The sequence below is a fragment of the Dermacentor andersoni genome, chromosome 1 (genome assembly GCF_023375885.2).
Source record: "Dermacentor andersoni chromosome 1, qqDerAnde1_hic_scaffold, whole genome shotgun sequence".
In the NCBI taxonomy this organism is placed as follows: domain Eukaryota; kingdom Metazoa; phylum Arthropoda; class Arachnida; order Ixodida; family Ixodidae; genus Dermacentor; species Dermacentor andersoni.
Window position 1 is genome coordinate 385,161,192 of NC_092814.1, and position 25,478 is coordinate 385,186,669.

Below are 25,478 nucleotides of genomic sequence, written 5' to 3' on the forward strand. Positions count from 1 at the left end.
ATCATTTAAATCCAAGCTGCACATCATCTAAATATACGGAGTATAACATCGTTCGTGGGATGGTCATGCCCAAAGAATTCATTTTCACAATAAAGAGTGTGCAGCTTAGCACACCACCTTGTGGAACACCAGTTTCCTGGGTTAAAGACCTCGACAAGGCATGGCCCACCCTTGCACGAAATGTGCGGTTAGAAAGGTAACTTTCGATGATACTCAGCATACTGTCGCAGATGCTCATAGTGGAAAGGTCTCGGATAATACCAAAGCGCCATGTGGTGTCATATGCTTTCTCCAAATCAAGAAATACAGAGAGAAAAAACTGTATGAAGGCATCCCTTATATTTGCCTCAATACGGGCAAGGTGGTCGGCGGTCGACCAGCTTTCTCTAAAACCACACTAGTAAGGATCTAATTGTCCGTTGCTCTCAAGGAGATATACAAGGCGCCGGTTTATCATCTTTTCAAAAAGCTTGCAAGGACAGCTTCTCAAGGCGATAGGTCTGTAACTACTAGGCAAGGACGGGTCCTTGCCTTGTTTGAGTATGGGTATTATTATAGGTTCTTTCCAAAAAGAGGGAGCATATCCAGCCGCCCACATGACATAAAGTGAGAGGAGTATTTTCTGTGTTTCAGGGTGGTGGTACTTGATAATTTCATATATGATACGATCACCACCTGGTGCTGAGCTGTTGCAACAAGCAAGAGAAGTTTTAAGCTCAGCTAAACTGAACGGGCGGTTGTAATCTTCATATTGGCAACCTTTCCGATCAATGGGCTGTCGATCACCACGTTCTTTGATCTTGAGGGATGATTGCGTGTAATGAGATGCACTGGAGATCAACGCAAAGTGTTCACCCAGACAGTCTGCCTGGTCTTTCAGGCCATCTCCTTGAGTACTCAATAAGGGCAAGGGGTTCGTCTCCCGGCCTTTTAGTTTATTCACCCTATTCCACACTTTGCCTCGCCTTTGTAAGAATTTATCCCAGATATGTACCGCTTCCAACTCTCTCTATTTGCACGTCGACGTGTTCTCCTGCCGTGTGATTTGACCTGTTTAAAAAAAGTAAGGTTTTCAGCTGTTGGAAAATTGCGAAGCAATCCGCAAGCTTTGTTTTGATTTTTGCGTGCTTTTCGACATTCGTCATTCCACCATGGGATGCGACGGTTCTTTGCTAGTCCGTTAGATTGTTTAATACATTTTGTTGCAGCGACAATCATAAATCCTGTTAGGTATGCTACAGCGTCATCTACATTAAAATCAGAAATGTCGTCCCCATGTAACCATGCGAGTTCTCGAAACAGTTCCCAGTTCGCTGATTCGAGGCTCCATCGAGGGAAATGCGGCGAGCATGCATCTGGTTTTGTTAGCTTTATAGTAATTGGGAAGTGGTCACTCCCATAGGGGTTCTTGAGAATAGACCACTCTAGATACGGAAATAGTGAGCTCGAAGCTATGCTGAAGTCCATGGATGAGTATGTATTATGTGTAATGTTGTTGTACGTTGGTTCTTTTTTATTCAATAAACATGCACCTGAAGCAAATAGAAAGTTTTCTATCAGGCGCCCACGTACATCGGAACGCGTGTCGCCCCACAGGGGCCTATGTGTATTTAAATCCCCAACGACTATATATGGCGGAGGAAGTTCATCGATGAAGCTTTCAAACTCTGTTTTAGTAAGATGACAAGAAGGGAAGACGTACATTGAACTAATCGTGATTAGCTTACCAAATAGCACAGCTCGTACTGCAACTGCCTCGAGGGAGGTCCGGAGATTTATTCGCGGACATGCTACGTCCTTATCGACTATTATGGCTACACCCCCCGAGGAGGTGAGTGCGTCATCTCGGTGTTTGCGGAAAATGGCATATTGCATTAGAAAGTTGGTCTGCGTTAATTTCAGGTGTGTCTCTTGAACACACAGCCACTTGGGATTGTGTTTGTGTAGGAGTTCTCTAATGTCGTCGAGGTTATGGAGAATTTATCTAACATTCCATCGTAAAGTTTCTGTATCCATTATGCTATATGTGTTAGGTGCTGTGTGTTTAAGAGACGACAGTTAGCTCACGGGCCCTTTTCAGGCGCCGTGACGGGAGTTTTGTCTCTTTTGGAGCGATCGCGAAAGCCTCGCCGCTCTTTAGGTGCTGGTCGCGCCGTCGTGCTGGTGGTTGTGTCCATCGCGTCTTGCGAGGCGCTAGACACGCGCTCTTTCGAGCGCTTGGTTTGACGTGAAGGCCTCGGCACCTTGGACGAGGCCTTTGAGGCCACCTGCGCGGAGGTAGATCGCTCGTTCTGGGTTGGCGTAGCAGCGCTAGCTGCAACCGCCGCGGGGGCAGATGGCGTAACTGCCGACTCACTGCTTGTGGGTCGGACAGCCGCCGGATTCCGTTGTGTCGCTGCCCCCTGACGCGTCACATCGGCAAAGGTGTTCTTTGGCAGGAAGGATACCCGCCTGGGTGCCTCCTTGAAGCTTATGTTTTTTTTTTTACTTTAATTGTAACAATTTTCTTTTCTTTCCTCCAAGATGGGCACGACCGCGAGTATGCAGCGTGCTCCCCATCACAGTTCACGCAGTGGAGAGAGTTTACACAAGATTCAGAGGTGTGCTCATGAGCACTGCATTTCGCGCAAGTTTGGCGGCCTCGGCAGCTCTGTGAGCAGTGACCGAAACGCTGACATTTGAAGCATCGCAGGGGATTAGGGATGTATGGCCGAACACGAAGCTTGATATACCCGGCCTCGATGGACTCGGGCAGAACACTTGCGCCAAAAGTAAGTATTAGGTGTTTGGTCTGTATTTCCTTATTGTCACGCCTCATCTTGATTCGTTTGACATTGTTGACGTTCTGATCACTGAAGCCCTCCAAGAGCTCAGCTTCAGTCAGCTGCAATAGATGATCATCGGAGACTACGCCACGGCTGGTATTCATAGTATGACATGGAGTTACTGTTACTTGGGTGTCCCCAAATGATACTAGATTGGGTAGCTTTTCATACTGTTTCTGGTTGCGGAGCTCCAAGAGGAGGTCACCGCTTGCCATCCTTGATGCTTTATAACCTGTACCGAAAACTTGGGTGAGAGACTTAGACACGAGGAATGGTGAGATTGTTCACTCGGGTTTGTCTGGTTGTTCAGAGTGGACTACATGAAAACGAGGGAAAGTTTCTTTTTGGTGGGCAAAGAACTCAAAGACATCATCGGTGCGTCCCCTTTTCAGGGAGCGATCAGGTAGTGGGGGGAAGGAAGTAGCCATAAAAAGAGTAATTTGTGTAAAGAGTAAGGTGTGAAACACAGCCTGCAAACGCCAGCTGTACATTACCACTATAACCAAATATGAAATAACCTAGGTTGGCTATTCACAAAAGGTTAACCCTTGCTGCCTGGAAAAACTGGAAGTAAGCGGAAGCTAGGAGAGGACAGGAAAGATGAAAAGTGAGAGAAAGACTAAGGCTGGAGGGAGAGAGAGGAAGGAAAAGGCAACGACCGATTTCACCCGGGTGGGTCAGTCCGGGGGTGCAGTCTATGTGAAGCAGAGGCCAAAGGGGTGTGTTGCCTCCGCCGGGGGGCTTTAAAGGTCCAAACAACCAGCATCAGCTCAACCCCCAAGATCCCCCTTTCGCCAGACACGGCTATGTGTGTGCTGGGATCAGTGTGTGCTGGGATCCATAGCAAATGCCTTCGGTTATCGAAGTCGGCCTCTCCCGGTGTAGGGGAAGTCGCAGGAGTATGTGATACGCCACTTGCGAGGTGCGCCCATTTGCAAAATTGCCAATTGCCGTTTGCGAATCGCAGATCACGTATGTCGCTTTGGTTTGTGTGAGGGCCAGTGCTATGGCCGCTTCCTCTGCCGCTTCGGCATTTGCCGCTCGTGAGGTGGTTGCCTCGGTGGCTGGTAAGTGACGCCACGAAACTCTTCCTGTCTCGATAACGGGATGCGGCGTTTAAAACTGCCTCCTTGTTGGAGCAACATTGGCGCTGGCTTTACGTCTCCCCGTGTAGTGTTCGGGGTGCAGGCAGCACTTTTGGAGACAGTTTGTAAAGAACTTAAAGACGTTCTTTAACATGGTCTACATTGTGTAAAAGCCCCCACAACATTCCACTGCAATATTTTTCGGTCCATATTGCAGAAAATATGTGTGCCTTGTGTCTAATATAGGAAGTGTAATAGCCCTACATAGCCCTTTACGGGCACTGTGATGTGCGGTTTCTCTTTTTTGGAGTGGTCGAGGGACTCCTGCTGTTCCTTAGGTGCTTGCCGCGCCATCTGGTTAGAAGGTGTGGCCACCGCCTCTGAACGAAATATTCTTTCACTTTGATAGTTATAATTTTTTTCTTTTTTCTGAGATAATTAGGATCGCGAGTGTGCGTTGTGCTCCCCATCGCATATCAGACAGCGGACAGAGTTAACACATGATGCAAATGTATGTCCCTGGTCACACTTGTCACACGTCAGTCGGCCAAGAAAGTTCTGTTAACTGCGGCCGAATCTTTCGCACTTGAAGCATTGGAGCTGGTTTGGCACGTATCCTCTAACACAAAATTTGATGCACCCGGCCTCAATGGTCCCGGATAGAACAGCTCATCCAAATGAATAATTATTTGTTTTGTGTGAATCTTCTTACCATCGCGCCTCCGCTTGATTCCTTTTGCATCCAAAACATTTCGTTCCTTCATTCCTTCCACAAGGTCATCCTCGATCAGCTCCAACAGGTCATCATCAAAAATAACACCGCGTGGGTGGTGTTCACGTTGCGTCACGTGGTCACATTCACAGGAAAGTCTCGAAGCGACACTGGATTCTGTATTTTATCACATTGCTTCTTATCGCGGAGTTTCCAAAAGAAGGTCACCACTGGCCATCTTCGTCGCCATGCAAGCTGGTCCTATGGTCTCTTTCGAGGTCTTTGCAACAATTAAATCTGAGATTACCCTCATGGTCTTTACGGGGGTCCAGGTGTGCATCATATGTCAGCGTGCAAACTTATGTCTGGCGGCCAAAAATTTTAGGAACTTCTTCGCTGCGCCCCCTCATTTGCGTGTGATCAAGAAACGCGAGAAAGGAACTAGCCAAGCGAATGTTAATGTTCCGGTACGAAGGCCAGCCAGCCACCGGGAAGGCCAACATGGGGAGGCTGTGGGGCCTGCAAATGCAAGTCCTACGAACGCCAGCTGTACGCTTGCGCTATAACCAAATATGGGATACCCAAGATTGACTACCCACACAAGGTTAACACTCGCTGCCTGTAAAATCAGAAGCGAAAGAAAAAGAGGATAATATAGGGAAGGTTGAACGTGACACAGAAAGAAGAAGATCGGAGAAGCGGATAGGAAACGGTAACTACCGATTTTCCCCGGATGGGTCAGTCCGAGGGTACCATGTACGTCAAGCAGAGGCCAAAGAAGTGTGTTGCTTCCGCCGAGGGGCCATAAAGGTCCAAACTCCGGGCATGGCCTCAAGCCCCAGGATCCCCTTTTCCCCGGACATGGCTTAGCCGCGCATGGTTAAGCGCCGGAGCGTCCGACTCTCGTGTGCTCGGGTCCGTGGTCTCGCAACGCACCAAACGCCAGCTGACGCAAACGCCCTTGCGGTGTAGCTGATGGTTCCTAAACTTGGGTAACCTGGTGTATGTGTGACGCGAATTGTGTACTGCTTTCTGGAAGGCATGCGGCCACAATCGATTACGCTAGAACCTTCGACGTGTCATGTATCAAAGCCAACGCGATTGGCCCACTGATCAGATTTAGACGATCGCCTACTGTGCTAGCCGCAGTTCTTGTACTTTGAGTCACACTTGATTGTGTGGGCACAGGTTCGCCCACTAAAGAGTGATTCGTGATTCACAGTTTTTCTACTGTGTACTTCGCCGTCACTACAACGTTGCAGTATTTTGTGCGTATTTGGATATCAAGTAGGCCGACACGCGTACTTGTTATGGATTCGTCCTGCTTGGACCACATTCCCGTTTGCCGTATGTAATAAACCAAAATACAAATTAATTAAAATGTGATCGTGTTCCACAGCACCGCAATTGTCACAACAGGAATTCGTTGGGGAGATGTCTTCCGTAGAGTGCAGGAGCAACATTTATAGAGCTGAGGATGACCGAACCGTTTCAAGCGGTTACATGGTGCACGGGCGACAATTATTCTCACTTTTGAATGCATTACTAAAAATGAGACGTGTAATATCCTGAAGCTCAATGTTTCATCGTCAAAACAGTGCCGTGGGCCGCTTTAACGCAGCAAAGCTGATGATGACATGTGGCGTTGAATGGCGCAAGGGCCATGTATGGCCTAAGAGCACCATGACTTATGGTAATTTTAAGGATGTATTGTGAATAGCGTGGACAGTGTATTCATCATGGTAGATGTAACATGGCTGTAAAAGGGCCTAAAAACTGCCGCTGTATATGGCGTAAAATATATAGGTACTAAAATAACGACACTGATTAGTTAGGAACGTGGGTGACGGGAATTCTGTTTTGGTAAAAACATACGACGAGGAAACAGTAGTGACGCTAGAGCTTGAAGAGGGTCCTTGAATACAAGGGCTGTTAATCACGTGTTAAAATTACTTGGACAAATTATTTTCACGGTGTCGGTTTCGGCTAAGATAGCAGACTATTTGAAGATTAAAAAGCGGTTCATCGCTCAGAAAAATGCGTGGCGAAGAGGTATATTTTCATAATTTACAGAAGGCAAATACTTTTTCCTTTCTTTTTCTAATGCAGGGCGCTGAATAACATGGAGTACTGTCAGATTACTACCGCACTTACAAGTTGGAGGATCGCCCCAGTCAAGAGGTAAGAGTTAATACCGTAAGTGCGTCCTATTCTTAATCGGCAAAGTACTTCCTTATACATTACCGTTTTCCAGTTATCCAGCTCCCTAGTTTTTGTGTTACGTGAAGGTTATTTTCTGCTTGAGTATCCCACTCTCCTCCCAGTGGTTCCTCAGTTTACGGCGTAGAAAAGGCTTTAGGCCTGTGGCAGTGATCGGGATATTTCCATCTGTGTCGCTAAAACCGACTAACGCAGCGTTTTCGTCAGCAGCTACATTACCTTTTATTCTTTTGTGGCCAGGTACCCAGCATAAGACAATCACTTGGTTGCACTGATGCGCGGAACACAATAAGTTGTACAGTTCATTCAAAATGGAGTTCATGTGTTTTCGTAGGCTAATCAAAAATTAAATTAAATTATGGCGTTTTACGTGCCAAAACCACTTTCTGATTATGAGGCACGCCGTGGTGGGGGGCTCCAGAAATTTTTACCACCTGGGGTTCTTTAACGTGCACATAAATCTAAGTACACGGGTGTTTTCGCATTTCGCCCCCATCGAAATGCGGCCGCCGTGGCCGGGATTCGATCCCACGACCTCGTGTTTAGCAGCCCAACACTATAGCCACTAAGCAACCACGGCGGGTCTAGACTAATCAAGGCTCTGACGACACTTAATAGGTGCGTGAAGACTAGCTCTAGCACATTTGTGAGCCCTATGTGTTGAATAGCCGAGAGTATAGCGTATTCTTCCGCTGCTGGTCTAGTGCCCAAGATGTCGAAAATGAGGGTTCGTGAGCTGCGAAAGCAACACGAGTGGGAGACTTCGAAGCATCTGTGTAATATTCAGGACAGAACTACTTCTGAAGTTCAATAAGTTAGTTAGTTAATTCGGGTTTAATGGCGCAAAAGCGACTAAGGCCATGCTGCGCCAGTCACAGGACAGTATAAGACCCAATGTTAAGGTAGCTATAGCTGTGTTACCTTAAAGTCGATGTAGAAAATTGGTTTCGCCTAAAAACTGGAACAGGTTACTGAATGGCACTAGTGGGTCATCGCCCAATATTAAGGCAGGGTGCAGAGGTATATGTAAGTGATACAAATTTTTGAAATGTTTCCGTCTCTGTGTTTCAGTGTGTGGGCATGATATAATGATGTGGGTTACTGTGAGCGTTTCGTGACATTTCTCGCATGTTGGTGGACTTTCGTTTCGAAGTAAAAAATTGTGTGTTAGATGCGTGTGTCCAATTCGAAGTCGACATAACATTACCTCATAGAACCGTTCTTGGTGAGTACATGATTTCCACTCGCGAAGCAGGGGTTTAGTTATATGTAACTTGTTATTTGCGCACGTGTTCCATTCTTGTTGCCATTTTGATGCTAGGGCCTTACGAACCACTCTGATGCTGTCTTTGTATGGAAGTGTTATGTGTGTGATACTTTTGTGCGCTGCCATGGATGCGCTTCTATCTGCAGCTTCATTCCCTGCTATCCCAACATGACTTGGGACCCAGCAGAATCGTATGGTTCCTTCGTATTTCTTGTTAAACACTATGTTTAAAATATCGCCAAGCAGGGGTTCAGACGCGGAGTTTAAGTTAAGGGCTCTTAGGGCACTTAACGAGTCGGTATAAATAATAGCATTCTTCTGCTTGTCGGAAGTGATTTTCTTAACTGCCATCCAAATCGCATAAACTTCGGCGGTAAAGACTGAAGAAAAATTATTTATGCGAATGCTATTTTCCCAATTTTTTGTTACGATCCCGACACCTACGTATCCTTGTGTTTTAGAGGCGTCAGTGTAAAATTCTGTGTAATTTTTATATTTTTCTTGCATGGCTCGGAACTCTTGTATTATATGTTCTTGTGGAATGTCTTTTTTCTGTGTATGTGTTAACGTCCAGTCACACAGCTGTGTAAAATTGCACCACGGGGGCAATCTTGGTGGCCTTTCGGCAACCTGCAGGGCTTCAGGAGGGATATCATAAGTCTGACAGTATTGTTCGTGTCTTAAGATGAGTGGCCGAATCATGTTTGGTTTACTTGTGTAGTGTATTCGTGATTGACACTGTGTTACGATGTTGTAGCATATATGTTGTGGTGATGACCGAATTCTTAGTACATAGGAAAGTGTAAGTAGTGCTCTGCGGTGCTGTAATGAAGGCTCATTAGCGTCAACGTATAAACTTTGTGCAGGCGATGTCCTGTAGGCACCGCTCGCCAGTCGTAGGCCAAGATTGTGAACTGGATCAAGTCGCTTAATGCAGGACTGCCTAGCTGCACCATAAACTACACTACCGTAGTCGAGGATGCTACGTACAAGGGATAGGTATATACGTAGTAGACATGTACGGTCAGATCCCCAGTGCTTATGTGATAAAACCTTGAGGATGTTTAGTGCTTTATTTGCTTTAATTTTGGTTGCGTTAATGTGGGCCAGGAAGTTCAGTTTAGTGTCAAACGTTACGCCTAGAAATTTATAGTGTTGTTTGACCGGTAGCGTTATACCATGCAATGTGAGACCTGGAGTACAGTGTAACCCTCGCTTCTGGGAAAAGAGAACTGTAACAGTTTTGTGTGTTGAGAACCGGAAACCATTTTTGTTAGCCCATTGTGTAAGATTATTTATCGTTATTTGTAGTTGTCGTTCACAGGTGGGTAAGCTTGAGGCGCGGCAAGCCATTTGCAAATCGTCGACATATATTGAGTGCATAACAGATGATGGGATGATTTTATTCACAGAGTTCATTTTGACTATGAAGAGCGTCGTGCTCAGAATGCAACCTTGTGGAATGCCATTTTCTTGTGTGAATGTGCCCGAGAGTATTGTGCCGAGACGTACTTGAAATGTTCGGTTTGACATGAAATCGCATAGACAATTCAGCATTCTTCCGCGAATTCCCATGTCAGCCAGGTCTCTCAAAATTCCGTATCGCCATGTGGTATCATATGCCTTTTCAAAATCAAAGAAAACTGCGAGGCAGTATTGCTTGTGAAGAAACGCGTCACGTATTTCATGCTCTAGTCGCACGAGATGGTCAGTGGTGGAATAGCCCTTTTTGTATCCGCACTGGTGTTTGTCTATAAGGTTTCTTGTTTCTAGGATGAATGTGAGTCTTATGTTTATAATGCTCTCATAAGATCTGGCTAGACAACTTGTTAGTGCAATGGGTCTATAGCTGCTAGGGGATGTACCGGGTTTACCAGGTTTTAGAAAAGGTGCTACTACCGCTTTTTTCCAATCTGTGGGCATTACCCCACACTCCCATATCTTATTGAAAAATTTAAGAAGTGCCCCTACCGACGCTTGGGATAAGTGTGCCAGCATTGTGTAGTGCACACAGCCAAGACCTGTTGCCGTTTTTTTACCAGCAGAGAGAACTCTGTTCAATTCATGTATTGTGAGGGGCTTATTGTACATTTCAGCTGAAGCCCCAGTGGTAGGCAGCCTCTCTTTCTCAGCCGATTCTTTATATTTTAAAAATGTATTTGAATAGTTTGCTGAGCTGGATATGTTATGAAAGTGTTCACCTAATAAGTTGGCCTGGTCCTGTAGTGTTGTTTGTGTGCCTGGACATGTAAGTAGTGGTATAGTGTGTGATGAGTACTCTCCTCTAAATTTCCTCACCTGGTCCCACATTCGTTTTGATGTCACTGTACTATTGATTGAAGATATGTATTTTTGCCATGATAATTTTTCTGCATTTCTTCGAATATATCGTGCTTTGGCTTTGGCCTGTTTGAAATTTAGAAGATTGGTATAAGTGGGGTACCTTCGTAGCATTCCCCAGGCCTTATTTTGTTCTTTTTTGGCTTTAGTACATTCGTTTGTCCACCAATGATTTAGCTTTTTGCGCACAATACCGGAAGACTGCGGTATCGCCTTTTCTGCCGCTGTGATTATAACTTCAGTGATTTTTTTATTAAGATCATCAATACTGAGCTCTGGCGAAAAGACATTTTGCAGTTTCGCGTTCTGCATAAAGACCTGCCAGTCAGCGAGCTGTAATTTCCATCGGCGTGGTCTAGTTAGTAGAGTTTGTGGGGATGATAGGTGTTTGATGAGTGCGGGTAAGTGGTCGCTACCATATGACGTGTCGAGAGCTTCCCATTTAAAATCAGTAAAAAGAGAGGGTGAACAAAAAGCTAAATCTAAACAACTAAATGTGCGAGAAGTCGGTGAGAAGTAAGTTGGCGCACCTGAGTTTAAAAGACAAATATTATTTGACAGGATAAAATTTTCAACGAGTTGCCCCCTTTGGTCAGTTTTGACACTGCCCCAAAGAGTACAATGAGCGTTAAAATCTCCTACCAAGACAAATGGCTCCGGTAACTGTTCTGTTAGATTTTCTAAGTCTTTGATAGTAAAATGTGTGTGGGGTGGGATATATAGTGAGCAAATGGTGATTGTTTTGTAGGATAGAATGGTGACAGCTACGGCCTCTAAAGATGTATTTAATGGGACATTTCGGGTAGGAGTGCCGCCCTGCACGACTATAGCCACTCCACCTGACAACCGGTTGGAACATTCGCGGTCCTTTCGGACAACGGTGAAACCTCTAAGGAATTGACTGTGTTTAGGGCCTAAGTTTGTTTCCTGTAGGCAAAATGCGATTGGAGAAAAGTTATTTATTATGTCCTTAATGTCACCTAAATTGCGAATCAGTCCTCTACAATTCCAATGCACTATAAAATCCATAGTGGCAGAATTGAGAATGGTAATTTACATATATGTACTAAGTAACTGTAGGTGACATTTGTTAGTCGGAATGTGCTATTGGAAGAACGGTAACCGTTCACGTTACCGGTCCCTTTGTTCGCGTAGTTATTGGGAGCTTGTCTTTCTTAGTGCGCTCCAGAGAGCGCTGATGTTTTGGCGTCGATGACGCCGGAGTTTTGGTGTCGACATCCATAACCTTCTCCGAGGCACTGGATGATCGAGAACCAGGCGCTGAGACGCGCATCTCAAGCCTGGGAGTTCGATTTAGCCTGGGGCCCTGTGGAACCGGGGTCTGCAGGCCAGTCTGTGATGATGATGATGATGGAGCAGGACTGGCTGCTGCCACCAAGGGGACGGATGGAGTTACTACTGGGCCACTGACTGCGGTCCCTGTAGACTCCTGAGACCACTGCGGTGCTGTCCCCTGTCGCACCGCACTGGCGTAGGTTGTTTGAGGTAAGTGTGCTAGTTTCTTTCTTGCTTCATAAAAGCAAATCTTCTCTTTCACTGTAAGTGCAATTATCTCTCTCTTTCTTCCAGCAGGGGCAAGATCGTGAATATGCTGGATGATCTCCTTTGCAGTTTGTAGTGTGGAGCAGCATTACAGTTTTCCGACTGATGGTCATTGGCACTACACTTTGCACATGTCGATTTACCTCTGCATGATTGCGATGCATGTCCGAATCTCTGGCACTTGAAACACCGCCTCGGGTTTGGGATATACGGTCTTACGTTGATCTTTAGATAGCCTGCATCAAGTGTAGTAGGTACAATACTGGTACCAAAGGTAAGTATAACGTGTTTGGTCGGGATTTGTTCATCATTTCTTCGGAGAGTTATTCTTTGAACTTTGATTACATTTTGTTCTTGGAAACCTTCTAGGAGTTCTTCATCGCTTAGGTTTAAGAAATCTTCTTCTGATATTACACCTCTGCTTGTGTTGAGAGAATGGTGTGCTGAGATTGTGACTTTGATGTTACCGACACTGGTTAGATCAGCGAGCTTTGCAACTTGGTCTTTGGTTTTGAGTTCAAGGAGGAGGTCCCCACTTGACATCTTTGAAGCTTTGTATTGCTTTCCGATTTTTTCAACTAGGCATTTTGCTATTAGGAATGGCGATAGTTTTCTCATCGGCAGAGATCCTTCACTGTGGATCACATGGTAGCGTGGGAACGTTTCTGCGTTGGTTTTCAAAGTGAAATCAAAAATTGCTTCGGTGCGCCCTCTTTTGATAGGACGATCTGCAAGGAGGGGGAATGCATTTGCCATGTATTCTTGGAATATTCAGCGGCGATGGTAGCCACCCACCACCGAGCCCAACAAAGGGACGCTACGAGGTTAGGAACATACCTGTATGCGTCAGCTATACAACGCCGCTATAACCTAATATATGTACCCAAGGTTGGGTAGATACACACGGTTAACCCTTGCTGCCTGGAAAATGAGAAGTAAACTGAAGTGAGTAGAAGACAGGAAAGATTCAAAGTGAGAGAGAAAGACGAAGAGTGGAGAGGGGGACAGGAAGAGGCAACTGCCGATTTCCCCCGGGTGGGTCAGTCCGGGGGTGCCGTCTGTGTGAAGCAGAGGCCAAAGAGGTGTGTTGCCTCCGCCGGGGGGCCTTAAAGGTCCAAACACCCGGCATCGGCTCAACATCCAGGATCCCCTTTTCCCCAGACACGGCTAAGCCGCGCACGGCTACACGCGGGAGGGTCCAACCCTCGTGTGCTCGGGTCCGTGGTGTCGCAACACACCAAACGCCTGCTGACGCAGACGCCCCTGCGGGGTGAAGTTCAATAAAAGGCGAATATATATGTGCCTCAGGTGCTCGTTCGGATATTTCTAAGAAGGAGATGTCACATAGTCTCCCACTCCCAAGGCTGTGGAAGCCGAGTAGGAGCCATTAGGACATTCTGTAAAAGAGGAACCTGTTTTTTTTCTTATAGTGCTTCCAACCGGAGGGACAGAGGAGGCCTAGTGGTTGGGCGGTTGCTAAACAGAACAGTGTATTCCGTCTGTTGCAGTTCTTGTCCTTCGCGCTGTACGTCAATTTTATCAGCCTGGCAGTGGACAAGTCGCGAATAGTAATACAACATGGATGTTGAATATCTGATCTGACTTTCGGGGAGTAGAAGTTAAATATGTCTTTCGGTAGCATAATGCCTTAGTTAGATTCAACGTAGACGCTTTCCACAGGACTAGTCCTAAAGGCACCTGTATAGCAAGGCGGACGCCTAAGTGGTGAATAAGGTCTATCACTTTCAGGCCACTAGGTCCAGCAGAATTAGACTATTTCTCCGTAGTGAAGGCTGTTAATATTAGGCTTTTGTACTACTTTATAAGGCATCTCCCATTGCTTCCCTAAGATGTGCGTGACAAGGGCTTCATCAGATTCATAGCTTTCAAGCACTTTGCCTTACGATACTTCAAGTGTGGTAGAAAAGTTAGCTCAGTGTCCAAAAGGATCCCCAAAAATTAGTGTTCACGGCTTGCAGATAGCTGTTCTCCTTTGAGACCTATTACTGGGTCCGCCAGTATACCTCTCTTGTTAGGGAACAGGTCGCACGTACTTTTTTGAGGGTTTAGTTTAAAACTGTTTTCGTCGCCCACTTAGATAATTTATTTATGCAAAGCTGTACTTCTGTACTTGTAGCCCACAGATACTTGAATTACATGATTTGTAACCTGTCTGTATGTCATCCACATATACAGAATAAAACATAGTGCGTGGTATGACAGTCTGGATTGAGTTCATTTTGACAACAAAAAGAGTAGCTTAGCACACCACCTTGTGGAACACCAGCCTCCTGCATAAAAGGACGAGACAGAACATTACCCACTCTAACAGGGAACCTATCTAACAGGGAACCTACGATAGGAGAGGTAACTAAATCACGTCCAGCAAACTGCCTCGAACTCCCATTTCAGACAGATCATGGAGGATTCCAAAGCGACAGGTTGTGTCGTATGTGTTCTCCAAATCTAAAAATACTGAGAACGAAAGCTGTTTGTGGACTAAGGCATCCCTGATATTTGTCTCGATACGGACAAGTTGATCTATTGTGGATCTACCCTCCCTGAAATCGCACTGTGAGGGATCGAGTGCCTTGTTGCTTTCAAGAAAATGTATGAGACACCGGTTCATCACTTTCTCAAATAGTTTGCATAATCAACTTGTCAGAGCTATTGGCCCATAACTACTACATGAGGAAGGGTCCTTGGCCTCTGAGGATAGGAAATGGGATTGCTTCTTTCCAGGCAAACGGAATGTAGCCAGCAGAGAACATGGAGTTCCAGAGTGACAGTGTTTTTTGGGTTTCGGAGTGTAAGTGTCTGATCATGTAATACATTATTCTGTCACTTCCTTGAGTGGACTTGTTCAAGAATTCAGTGAGGCCTGGTACTCAGCCATTTTAAATGTACGATTGTATACTTCATTGCATGTGTTTTTTCGACCCAAACGCAGCTGTTCTGCCAGTCGCTGGCATTTTAGGAACGTATCTGTGTAATGAGATGTACTGTAAATGTGCTCGAAATGTGCTCCTGGACAATCTGCCCGGTCCTCAAGAGCGTGTCCTTGTGTATTGTGTGTGTGTGTCCTTGTGTGTCCCAGCCGTGTTTTGCGTTTTCTGGGCTTCCTTGCCCTTATTCCACCACAGAATATGTCGTTTTGAAGGCGACCAATTTGTATGGGAGATACACACTGATGCAGCATTAATAATGAACGTTTTTATGTATGCTACTGGATGTTCTTGACTAAGTTCACAGATATCATTCCAGGGCAGCGTTGTTAGTTCGCGAAACTTCATCCAGTCGGCTGAATCAACTTTCCATCGAGGAACATATGCAGGACACTCAGTTTTTTTAAGGTTTAGAACGATGAGGAAGTGATCACTTCCATATGGGTTATTAAGGACATCCCACTCTAGATATGGCACAATCATACTGGACGGTATGCTTAGGACTATGAATGAAAATGTTTTGTGTATAGAGCTCTAGCATGTTGGCTTTTCCTTGTAAAGCAAGCAGGCACTTGAAGAGAATAGGATGTTTTCTATAAACCCTTGTCTCGCATCACAGCGAGTGTCACCCCACAGTACTATGCGCGGTTAGACCACCGACTACAGTGTAAGGGTGATGGAGCTCATCAATAAAGCTTTGAAATGTTCTAGAAAGTTGATAACTTGGGGGATGTATACAGTCGCGAAGGGGACTAGCTTATTGAATAGCACAGCTTCCATAACAACTGCTCAAGAGGAGTTTGGAGTTGGAATTGCCGACAAGCAACGCCTCTGTCGATTAATATTGCTACACCGCCGGACGATGCAACAGCGTCGTCTCGGTCTCTCCGGAAAATAGCGTATTGCCTGATAAAGTTCGCGTAAATTTAAGATGTGTCTCCTGAACACACAGCACATTTGGATTGTATTTGAGTAAAAGTTCTATAATACCATCAAGGTTGTGGACAAGACCTCATGTTCCAGTGTAATATTTGTGTATCCATACTGTGTGTTTTTGTGCTGTTTGTCAAGAGGAGTCAAGTAGGCTTTGGAGAATTTCCAGACCCCATCATCCGGGGTTTGTCTTTCTCGGAGTGGTCAAGAGGATCGCGCCCCTCCCAAGGCACTGAATGCGCCGCCCGGCTTGGGGTTGTGCCCATCGACTCCTGGGAGCCGCTGGACTTCCGCTCAGTAGAGCGGGGTGTTTTGAAGGTAGGCCTTGCCTCGACAAGCAAAGCTTTGGAGGCCACCAACCCAGAAAACGATGGGCCCTGCTTTTAGACGGTGCAGCAGCGCTCGCTGCTGTGCCTGTGGGGCTGGGGGCACTGCCCCTGCCACACTCTTTGTGGGCCGGGCTGATGCCCCAGTCTGCTGCAGTGTCACCCCCCTACGCGCCGCGTCAGCATACCCTGCGGTATGGAGGAAAGAAATGCGCTTTCGCCCTTCTTGAAAAGAAATGTTCTCCTTGATCTTGAGTGTAATTATTTCCTTTTTGCTCTTCCAAGAAGGGCATGACCGAGAGTATGCAGGGTGGTCACCGTCGCAGTTTGCGCACTGGTGTGCCTCAGTACAATTATCGGCAGGATGGTCGTGTGACATGCACAGTGCACATGTGGTACGGCCCCGGCATCTCTAACAACCTTGACCAAATCACTGGCACTTAAAACAGTGGCGTCGCTTCGAATTGTAGGGTCTGAGTTGGATTTTTATATAGCCTGTTTCAATATATTCTGGTAAAGTGCTCGTGCAGAATATGAACATTAGGTGTTTAGTGGGGATCTCTGTCATCCCGTATCACCTTTATTCTTTGGATATTTGTCCCGGGCTGTTCCTTCGAGCCTTCAAGCAGCTCGGTTTCACTCAAGTATAGGAGATCTTGCTCTGATAAGACTCCGCGTGTGCTGTTCAAAGAACGATGCGGGTTTATGGAGATGGGGGTATTATTAATTTCAGCAAGTCCTGATAGTTTCTCGAACTCCTTGTCACTTACTTCGAGCAACAGATCACCGCCGGCCATTTTCGTGACCTTGTAGCCGGGACCTAGTTTCTCAGTAAGACATTTTGAGGCAACAAATGGTGATAGAGGTCTCGTAGTTTTATCAGGGTTTTCAGAACTTAGGGCATGTTACTTAGGGTATATTTCTTTGGTCTGACCGAATAGTGTTAGGGAATCATCGGCGCGCCCTCTCTTGGAAAGAGGGCGATCAGAGAGTCAGGGGAAAGATGAAAACGTCATCAAAATAAATATTACTTCGGTAGCTATGGCAGCCGCCTACCACCTAGCCCAACAAGGGGACGCTACGAAGCCCAAAAGCAACAAAGACGCCAGCTGTACACATTTACTATAACCTAAGATACCCCTAGTTGGATAGCTATGCCAGGTTAACCCTTTCCAACTGGAAATCTGGAAGCGAGAAGAAGTGAACAGAAGACAGGAAAGATTGAAAGAGAGAGAAAGAGAAAGATTGAAGAGAAGGACAGGAAAAGGCGACCGCCAATTTCTTCCAAGTGGGTCAGTTTGGAGGTGCCGTCTACGTGAAGCAGAGGCCAACGGCGTGTGTTGCCTCCGCCGGGGAGGCTTAAAGGTCCGAATACTTGGCATCGGCTCAAACCCCAGGATCTCCCTTTCCCCAGACACGGTTAAGCCGCGCACGGCTGCACGCGGGATGTTCCAACCCTCATGGGCTCGGGTACGTGCTGTCGCAACACACCAAACGCCTGCTGACGCAAACGCCCCTGCGGGAAATCAAGCGAAGCTAGGGAGGCATGTTTTGCTATTCATATGATGCTTACCTGAGTATTCCATAGGAGAGAACATGTCACCGGCACCACTTCTCACTTCCACGAGTTCTATGGCCAGGTAGTAGCTGAGGTCTTCTTTTAGCCCACTCAAAGCAATGTGCAGGCAAGGGAAGCTGCGAGAACGGAAGAAGCAACTGTAACACAGTCACAGGTGCCTAAGTAGGTCATAGTTCACTCGGCCAAACGGATTTCTCCAAAAGATGTTGCTGTGGAAGAGGAAATGATATATGGGGTTTTATGGCGCAAGGCCCAATGATTGCCAACGAGCGGAAATCAATGGTATTGTAGCGACGTCCGTCACTTCGTTGTCCGAGCTCCTTAGAAATGCAGATGGCAGCGCTGTGGGGGACATTGCCCTTTGATACGCTCACAGTGCTTTGACGTGAGGGTTATTGACCCCTGCCCGACGGGGGTGCCACCACAGCCACTCGGCAAACCTGCTTTTTCTTTTGATTAAAGCCAGTAGACTCTCCGTTCTCAACTTGTCGAAACGTGTATTACTTGGTGAACTTAAACTCTCCTCGAGTAATAGCAAGATCAAGTAACTCATCGAGTGTACTACTTGCCTCCGCTAATCCGAGCTCCCAACAGTATTATGCAGTAGATTATGCCGACAGTGACAAGGAGTAGATGTATAGATGTAGCATGGCTCTATACCAGCCCAATAACTATCGCTTTGAAGTGCGTAAATTATATACGTAATGAAATGAAGTGACTGGTGCGGTGTGGTATGGACATAAACGGCATTTAATGTATCATGTGCTGAAATGGGTAAATGTCAGCAACGCTACTGACTTGCCAATGCGCTTTAAACTCAATGAACTGGAGGCAAGTGGTCTAGAAAATGCTACAATTGCATTAGCAGTCTCTGGTGAGAGGATATGCTACGCAGCTTTCGGGTTAACTACATGTAGCACAACTTCATTTATGAAATTTAGAACAGCTTTGGTTTCGAAAAACGGTTCCGCACCAAGTAACGATGCTGGAAGGAGAGGACTATGATGTTGGTAAGGCGCGGAAAACTGCTTCTTTTTTTCGTTCAGCTTACACTTTCCGAAACTCAGGCAAAGCATCTCGCCCTGTCTACCACTAACTTGAGGCTAAATTCCAGTCATTGGGTAAGAATGGGTACCATATGGCGCCCTATTCTCAATCAACAATACAACATTTCGTCGCGTATTAGCTATCAACGCACAATTAACTGAATGCGGCGGGATTCAACTAAGCTTACTGAAGGCTCAGCTTACCAAAGTTATGCCCAAAGGTTTTAGTTGCTACGCAATAATGCTTTCAAGTTTGGAGCAGTAATATCTACAGGAGAGTTACAGGCTTTCGTTCCTATGAACGTAGCAAGTTCATTTGGAAGCATAATAAAGGAGTACTTGCGCAAAATTTCGAAGTTAAGATAACGCGCGAGATCGATTTGTGTGGGCACACACACATCGTCTGCAAAATAACAACGGCAAATTCAGCTTAGAACATATTTCAAATCAATTTTAAAGTACGCGCGCGCACCGTACCACAAAACGCAGCATCTCGCGACATCGATATCAACGAATGATTGTAAACAACTGAGAAAACGTTGCGTCACGAATTATCGTTGGCTGCCATGCTGCTTGCATGCGCTCTTAGTTGTTGCTTGTAGTGGGACGCTCTCCATGTCGCAGCAACTGCCGAATTAAACGGGAGTTTTCGTCGGGTTCGCAGATTTTCCGCACTATCAAGTTCACTGCGCTGCACTGACAGGTTGACTGCACTGCACTGACCACTGAACGTGGCCAATGCGAGGGTCTTGAGGTTTGTCCTCGCTTTCACCAGCCGCAAAATCCGAGTCCCTACTTTCTAGTGGGTCGAATGGAAAGTGATTGGCCACGTCTAATACGGCGGCGACTCCCGCCTGCAGGAAATCGTCGCTGATGGTCGACGAAACCGACGACGACATTGGCGGCGATGACACCGCAAAGTACGTGCAGGCATAGCAGACGAACTAGCAACATGAAGATTGCGCGCCAGCGTGCGCGTCAGAGCGCACGTCACAGCTCACGTCACAGCACACGTGAGAGGTTTTTGCAGTCACTCGCCCAGCTGTGTTTGCATTCCTTCCCTGCCCTGTACCGTAATTATGAAACCGAAACTTGGACTGGACTCTGCAAAGAAGACACCAAATAATTACCTGTCGCTCTCTGAAGTTAACGAGGTATGGTGTCGTGATCACTGGGTTACTTAAGGAGAAAAAACGAGGAATTTTTTACAGCGAAGCTGTAAGGGCTGCTTTCCCCAAGATCGTGTCAGTGCGTCAACATAGAGCTATGATCATCAGGATTTGCTCCAGCGCCGCCGTCTTCTTCCACAGCTGGCGCATTGGCGCCTCTCGGTACTACCGCGCGAACAAGCTCCTAACAGTGCTCCCGCGTTCGTCGTCGTCATTGATTAGTTAAGAAACACAAAGACGTTATCAATTTTACAGCGAAGCAGTTAAGGGCTACTTTTCCAAGGATCGTGTCCGTGCATAGAGAGAGAGAGAGAGAGAGAGAACAACTTTAGAGAATATGCCTGTAGAGTCGGTGAGGCTCCCTCCACGCAGGGAGGACAAGCTTTTACCGCGACGCGGCCACTACGTCAATCTCGTGCATTGTGCTCCTCAAGGTCTTGGTTCCTCGCTACTTCCGCGGATCCGAGAGGGCCGCCGCCCCCTTCCTCGGGGTGCTGCCCCCCTTCTCCTCGGTTTCGCGAGGTCGCTGCCTCTCTAGAGCTGCCGAGACCTGCTGGACGGCCTTGAGTTGTGCATCTTGGTCATATCTCCTCGTTGCAGCCTCTAGCTGCGGCGGGATCATCGTTTTCTCGCTGGCTTCTCGTGGATTTATACTACAGTCCCAAAGGATGTGAGCCGCGGTGGCTCTCTCCTTAGCGCACAGTCTACACACGTCACTCGCGTACACGCTCGGACACACGTGTTTAGCTAGCACCGGGGTGAGCAGGGACCCCGTCTGTAATTGCCTGTATAACACTGCCTCCTTCCGGGTAAGCCCCGGGTGACGTGGCGGCATAGTCTGTCTGTTAAGTCTGTACCACTTCACTATTTCGTTGAAGGTGGTCATCTTGTCCTTGGCACTGCACCGCGACCAACACTCCGAGTCGGCCGTGCTTACAGCTGCGCGGTTGGTTAATCCTCGCGCGGCCGAGTTGGCCGTCTCGTTGTGGTTCACGTTCCCGCGTTCCGACACGTCACTGCCCATGTGGGCCGGAAACCACTTGATCACCACAGCGCTTGCGCGTCCGATGTCTTCGGCCTTGCGCAGTATGCGCGCAGCCTGACTACATACCCTACCCTTGGCGTAGTTCTTCACTGCCGTTCGAGAGTCACACAACACTGTAGTGCATCCGGGGTCGGAGACGGCCGAGGCGATGGCCACCTCCTCCGCCCGGTGCGCCTCTCGAGTCCGGACGCTCGCCGCAGTCTTCGTTGCACCCGTCGATGCCCCGACAGCCACCACCGCGTATGCGTCGCTGCTCCCTCGGTACTCCGCCGCGTCCACGTAGATGGCGCCTTCTTCTCTGGCGTGGAGGTCCACGAGAGCCCTGGCCCTCGCCAACCTCCGCTCCTTGTTGTGCTCGGGGTTCACGTTCCTCGGGATCGGGCAGACCCTGAGCTTTCTGTTGATGCTATCCGGTATAGGTACGTCTTTCTGCTGCTCGCCTTCCCTCGGCTCGATGCCAAAGTCCCGCAGTATCTTTCTTCCGGTTCTCATTTCAGAGAGACGCTCGAGTTGCGCCGTTCTCTGTGCTTCGGCTATTTCGTCCAGCGTTTTGTGGACTCCCAGCGCCATGAATTTTTTGGTGCTCGTGCTCCCGAGGAGGCCGAGTGCCGCCTTATACGCCTTGCGTATGGTGGCGTCTATCTTGTTACGTTCGCTCGGCCTCCAGTTGTGGAAAGCGGCCCCGTACGTTATGTGGCTAACTCACAAAACTCCCCATATGTGAGCCGATCCCGAAGACAGTGCAATGCGGCCCGACCCGCGGCAGAGGTGAAGCAGGCGTTAAGCGCTGTCCACACGTGGGTCGATAACCCGAAACTTGTGCAACGCCGGGCCGATGGTATTGCCTGTAGGCAACACTCGTCAATATAGGGCCAAAAAAACGTGATGAATGATAGATCGGGCAACATTAAAATTAAATTACGGGGCTTTATGTGCAAAAACTACTTTCTGATTATGAGGCACGCCGTAGTGAGGACTCCGGAAAATTTTACCACCTGGAGTTCTTTCACGTGCTCCTAAATCTAAGTACACAGGTGTGTTCGCAATTCGCCCCTATCGAAATGCAGCCGCCGTGGCCGGGGTTCGATACCGTGACCTCGTGCTCAGCTGGCCAACACCATAGCCACTGAGCAACCACGGCGGGTCTTGGGCAACATGTGTACCATGTATGTGTGCTCTCTGTCTCTCTTTCTGTGAGTCCGAGTCTAAGTGCTGCTGTGGATGACTGCTTTTGATTCTCATTTCGAGTGAATCCGGCTTGGCCTAATTTCGGTTACTGAGTGAATTATATAGTGTTCCCCAACTATCATGCTCCAAGACTTAAAGAAAGGGCAGTTGCGTTAATTGAAGAAAACATAGTGCATATTGTTTTCAGTGCAACGGAGTAGCCTCCAGTAATTATTTCGTTACAGAGATTTAACTCGGTAATTGCAATCAATCATCTAACGCGAGAACTATCATCCTAATTTTCAGTGTCATTGAGGCATTTGTAGGCACCCCAAAATGACATCTAACTGCGGTTTTTTCAGCGACGTACTAATTGCTTACAATTATTTCCAACTGGCAAAAAAACTCCCGAAGTATGAAAAAGACCAGGTGAGCGCGCTCCCACCCGAATCATTAAGCAGCGCCCTCAAAAAAGCGGTTTGAAAGCAACTGCTCTGCCTGACGGAAGCCCAAAGAGAGCGCAACACCTTAATAATGGTACAGAAGGAGCACCAACAACAGGTTTCGCGGCTCCGCAGCTATTCCTTCCTCTCATTTCTACGTCACACTTATCTGTCTCTCAAGGCCGACTGTTCACATTGATAACAAAAGCCCCTTAAAATTGTGGAGTTGTACGTGCCAAAACCACTTTCTGATGAGGCACGCCGCAGTGGAGGACTCCGGAAATTTCGACCACCTGGGGTTCTTTAAGGTGCACCTAAATCTAAAACAAAAGCCCCTTAATAATGCGGCCGAAGCGCCGCTCGGGCCGCGCACGAAATGCGAAAACCAATGGAATAGGCATAGAATGTTTGAAAATTTCGGCTTTGCTCGTACCGCATCAAAAGAGTCTGCGCGAAGGTATAATTCGCGCCAGAAATTTACTTCGGACCAAGGCCAAATTAAAGTGAGCTTTTTATTTTTCACGAAAGCATACGTGCTGCAAAAACAGGCAAGTGTTAAAAAATAAAAGCAAAATAAGCAGAACGGACAGCGACCAACGTTAGAGAAAAGGCAAAAGCGATGGATTCAAGAAAGGAAATGTACCACTTCTAAATGAGCCAAATTGGGAACCAGAATGTCTGCACAGAAAAAATAAGAAAATCAGATTTCAGTGTGCCCTTATCTATGAATTCGTGAGATCCGGTATTTTTGCCTTGAGCTACCCTGACGTCCATCTCAATCATGTAACCACGATCATTCACTTAATCCCAAAGAAAAAAAATCGAGTGGAGAGTGGTCAGGGGACCCTATAGCCGGATAATTTACAGGCCCGTGTCTTCCAATCTATTGCGCATGAAAAATCGCATCCAGCCACTTTAATGCTCTGCTGCTCCCGTGTGCTGGTGCTCCATCTTGTTGACAGCAGATAAGTTGGAGACGTGACAGCAGGACTTAGCTGAGAAACTCATTCACCTGTTATTGAAGGATTTCGTTTACGTAACGCAGCCCAGTCAGCGTGCGATCGAAGATGGGACTTATAACAGCGGCATGAATTACGCACCCCAAATCGAACGACCACTGGTACTGGTGCCGATTACGCTTTACCCAGCGTAGAGTGGAGTCTCTCCAATAGCGTGTATTATGCAAATTTACGTAGGCGTTTCTGCTAAAATTGACTGCATCTGTGCACATGATGTTGCTCAACATGTCCAGTGACTCATGGGATTTTGCGATGACCCAATAAGAGAAATTGAGATGATTCTACAGGTGCCTATCTCCCAAGCATTGGTTTGGGTTAAGTTGGTAGGGGTGAAAAACCGTCATTTAGAATCGTCCTAAATGATGGCTTGGTAATTGGTACCTGGGCGGCCTCATCCCCGCAAGCTAACATCAGAGTTTGAGGTCGTAAATGCTAGAACATCCGTGCGTATATAGCTAGAACTCCAATATGGAGTACTACGCCACGGTTTCTTGAAGCTCCCAGTTTGTCTCAGGTTTTCATAATTTCTTATGATAGCAGATGCGTTTGGTCTACCGCCACATTTTCATGACTGATATATATATTTGCGGCCTTCTTGTTGCTATATATACCTTTCATATAGCTTTCATTGATTACGAGAAAGCGTTTGAATCAGTCGAAACCTCAGCAGTCATGAAGGCATTACAGAATCTGGATGTAGACGAGCCATATGTAAAAATACTGAAAGATATCTATAGCGGCTTCACAGCCACCACAGTCCTCCGTAAAGAAAGGAACAACATCCCAATAAAGAAAGGCGTCAGACAGGGAGATACGATCTCTCCAATGCTATTGACAGCGTGTTTACAGGAGGTGTTCAGAGACCTGGATTGGGAAGAATTTGGGAAAAGAGTTAATGAAGAATACCTTAGTAACTTGCGATTTGCTGATGACATTGCCTTGCTTAGTAACTCAGGGGACCAACTGCAATGTATGCTCATTGACCTGGAGAGGCAAAGCAGAGGGGTGGGTCTAAAAATTAATCTGCAGAAAACTAAAGTAATGTTTAACAGTCTCGCAAGAGAACAGCAGTTTACGATAGGTACCGAGGGACTGGAAGTGTTAAGGGAATACATCTACTTAGGGCAGGCAGTGACCGCGGATCCGGATCATGAGACAAATAATCAGAAGAATAAGAATGGGGGCTGGGGTATTTGGCAGGCATTCTGAGATCATGAACAGCAGGCTGCCATTATCCCTCAAGAGAAAACTGTATAACAGCTGTCTTACCAGAACTCACGTACGGGGCGGAAACTTGGAGGCTGACGAAAACGGTTATACTTAAATTGAGGACGACGCAACGAGCTATGGAAAGAAGAATGATGGGTGTAACGTTAAGGGATAAGAAAAGAGCAGATTGGGTGAGTGAACAAACGCGAGTTAATGACGTCTTAGTTGAAATCAAGAAAAAGAAATGGGAATGCGCAGAACATGTAATGAGTCGGGAAGATAACCGATGGTCATTAAAGGCTACGGACTGGATTCCAAGGGAAGGGAGGCGTAGTAGGGGGCGGCAGAAAGTTAGGTGGGCGGATGAGATTAAGAAATTTGCAGGGACAACATGGCCGCAATTAGTACATGACTGGGGTAGTTGGAGAAGTATGGGAGAGGCCTTTGCCCTGCAGTGGGCGTAACCAGGCTGATGATGATGATGTTGCCATTTGCAGATGACATGGCCAGGACCATGTTTACCTTCTGCTCATTAGAGAAAGACATTAGAGAAAGACACGGAACAGATATGGCCAAAGAACGTCA

General features: G+C 47.0%; 1 protein-coding gene across 4 annotated transcripts in view; it reads right to left on the bottom strand.

The window, feature by feature from the left end:
* The window catches only part of LOC126518533 (uncharacterized), a 177,032-nt gene that overhangs the window by 135,123 nt on the left and 16,431 nt on the right, over positions 1 to 25,478 (bottom strand). For all 4 annotated transcript variants that reach the window (XM_055065012.2, XM_050168317.3, XM_055065011.2 and 1 more), the window contains exon 2: positions 17,790 to 17,911. In XM_055065012.2, the coding sequence (XP_054920987.1) occupies positions 17,790 to 17,911 (122 nt within the window). The remainder of the gene's footprint in view (positions 1 to 17,789; positions 17,912 to 25,478) is intronic.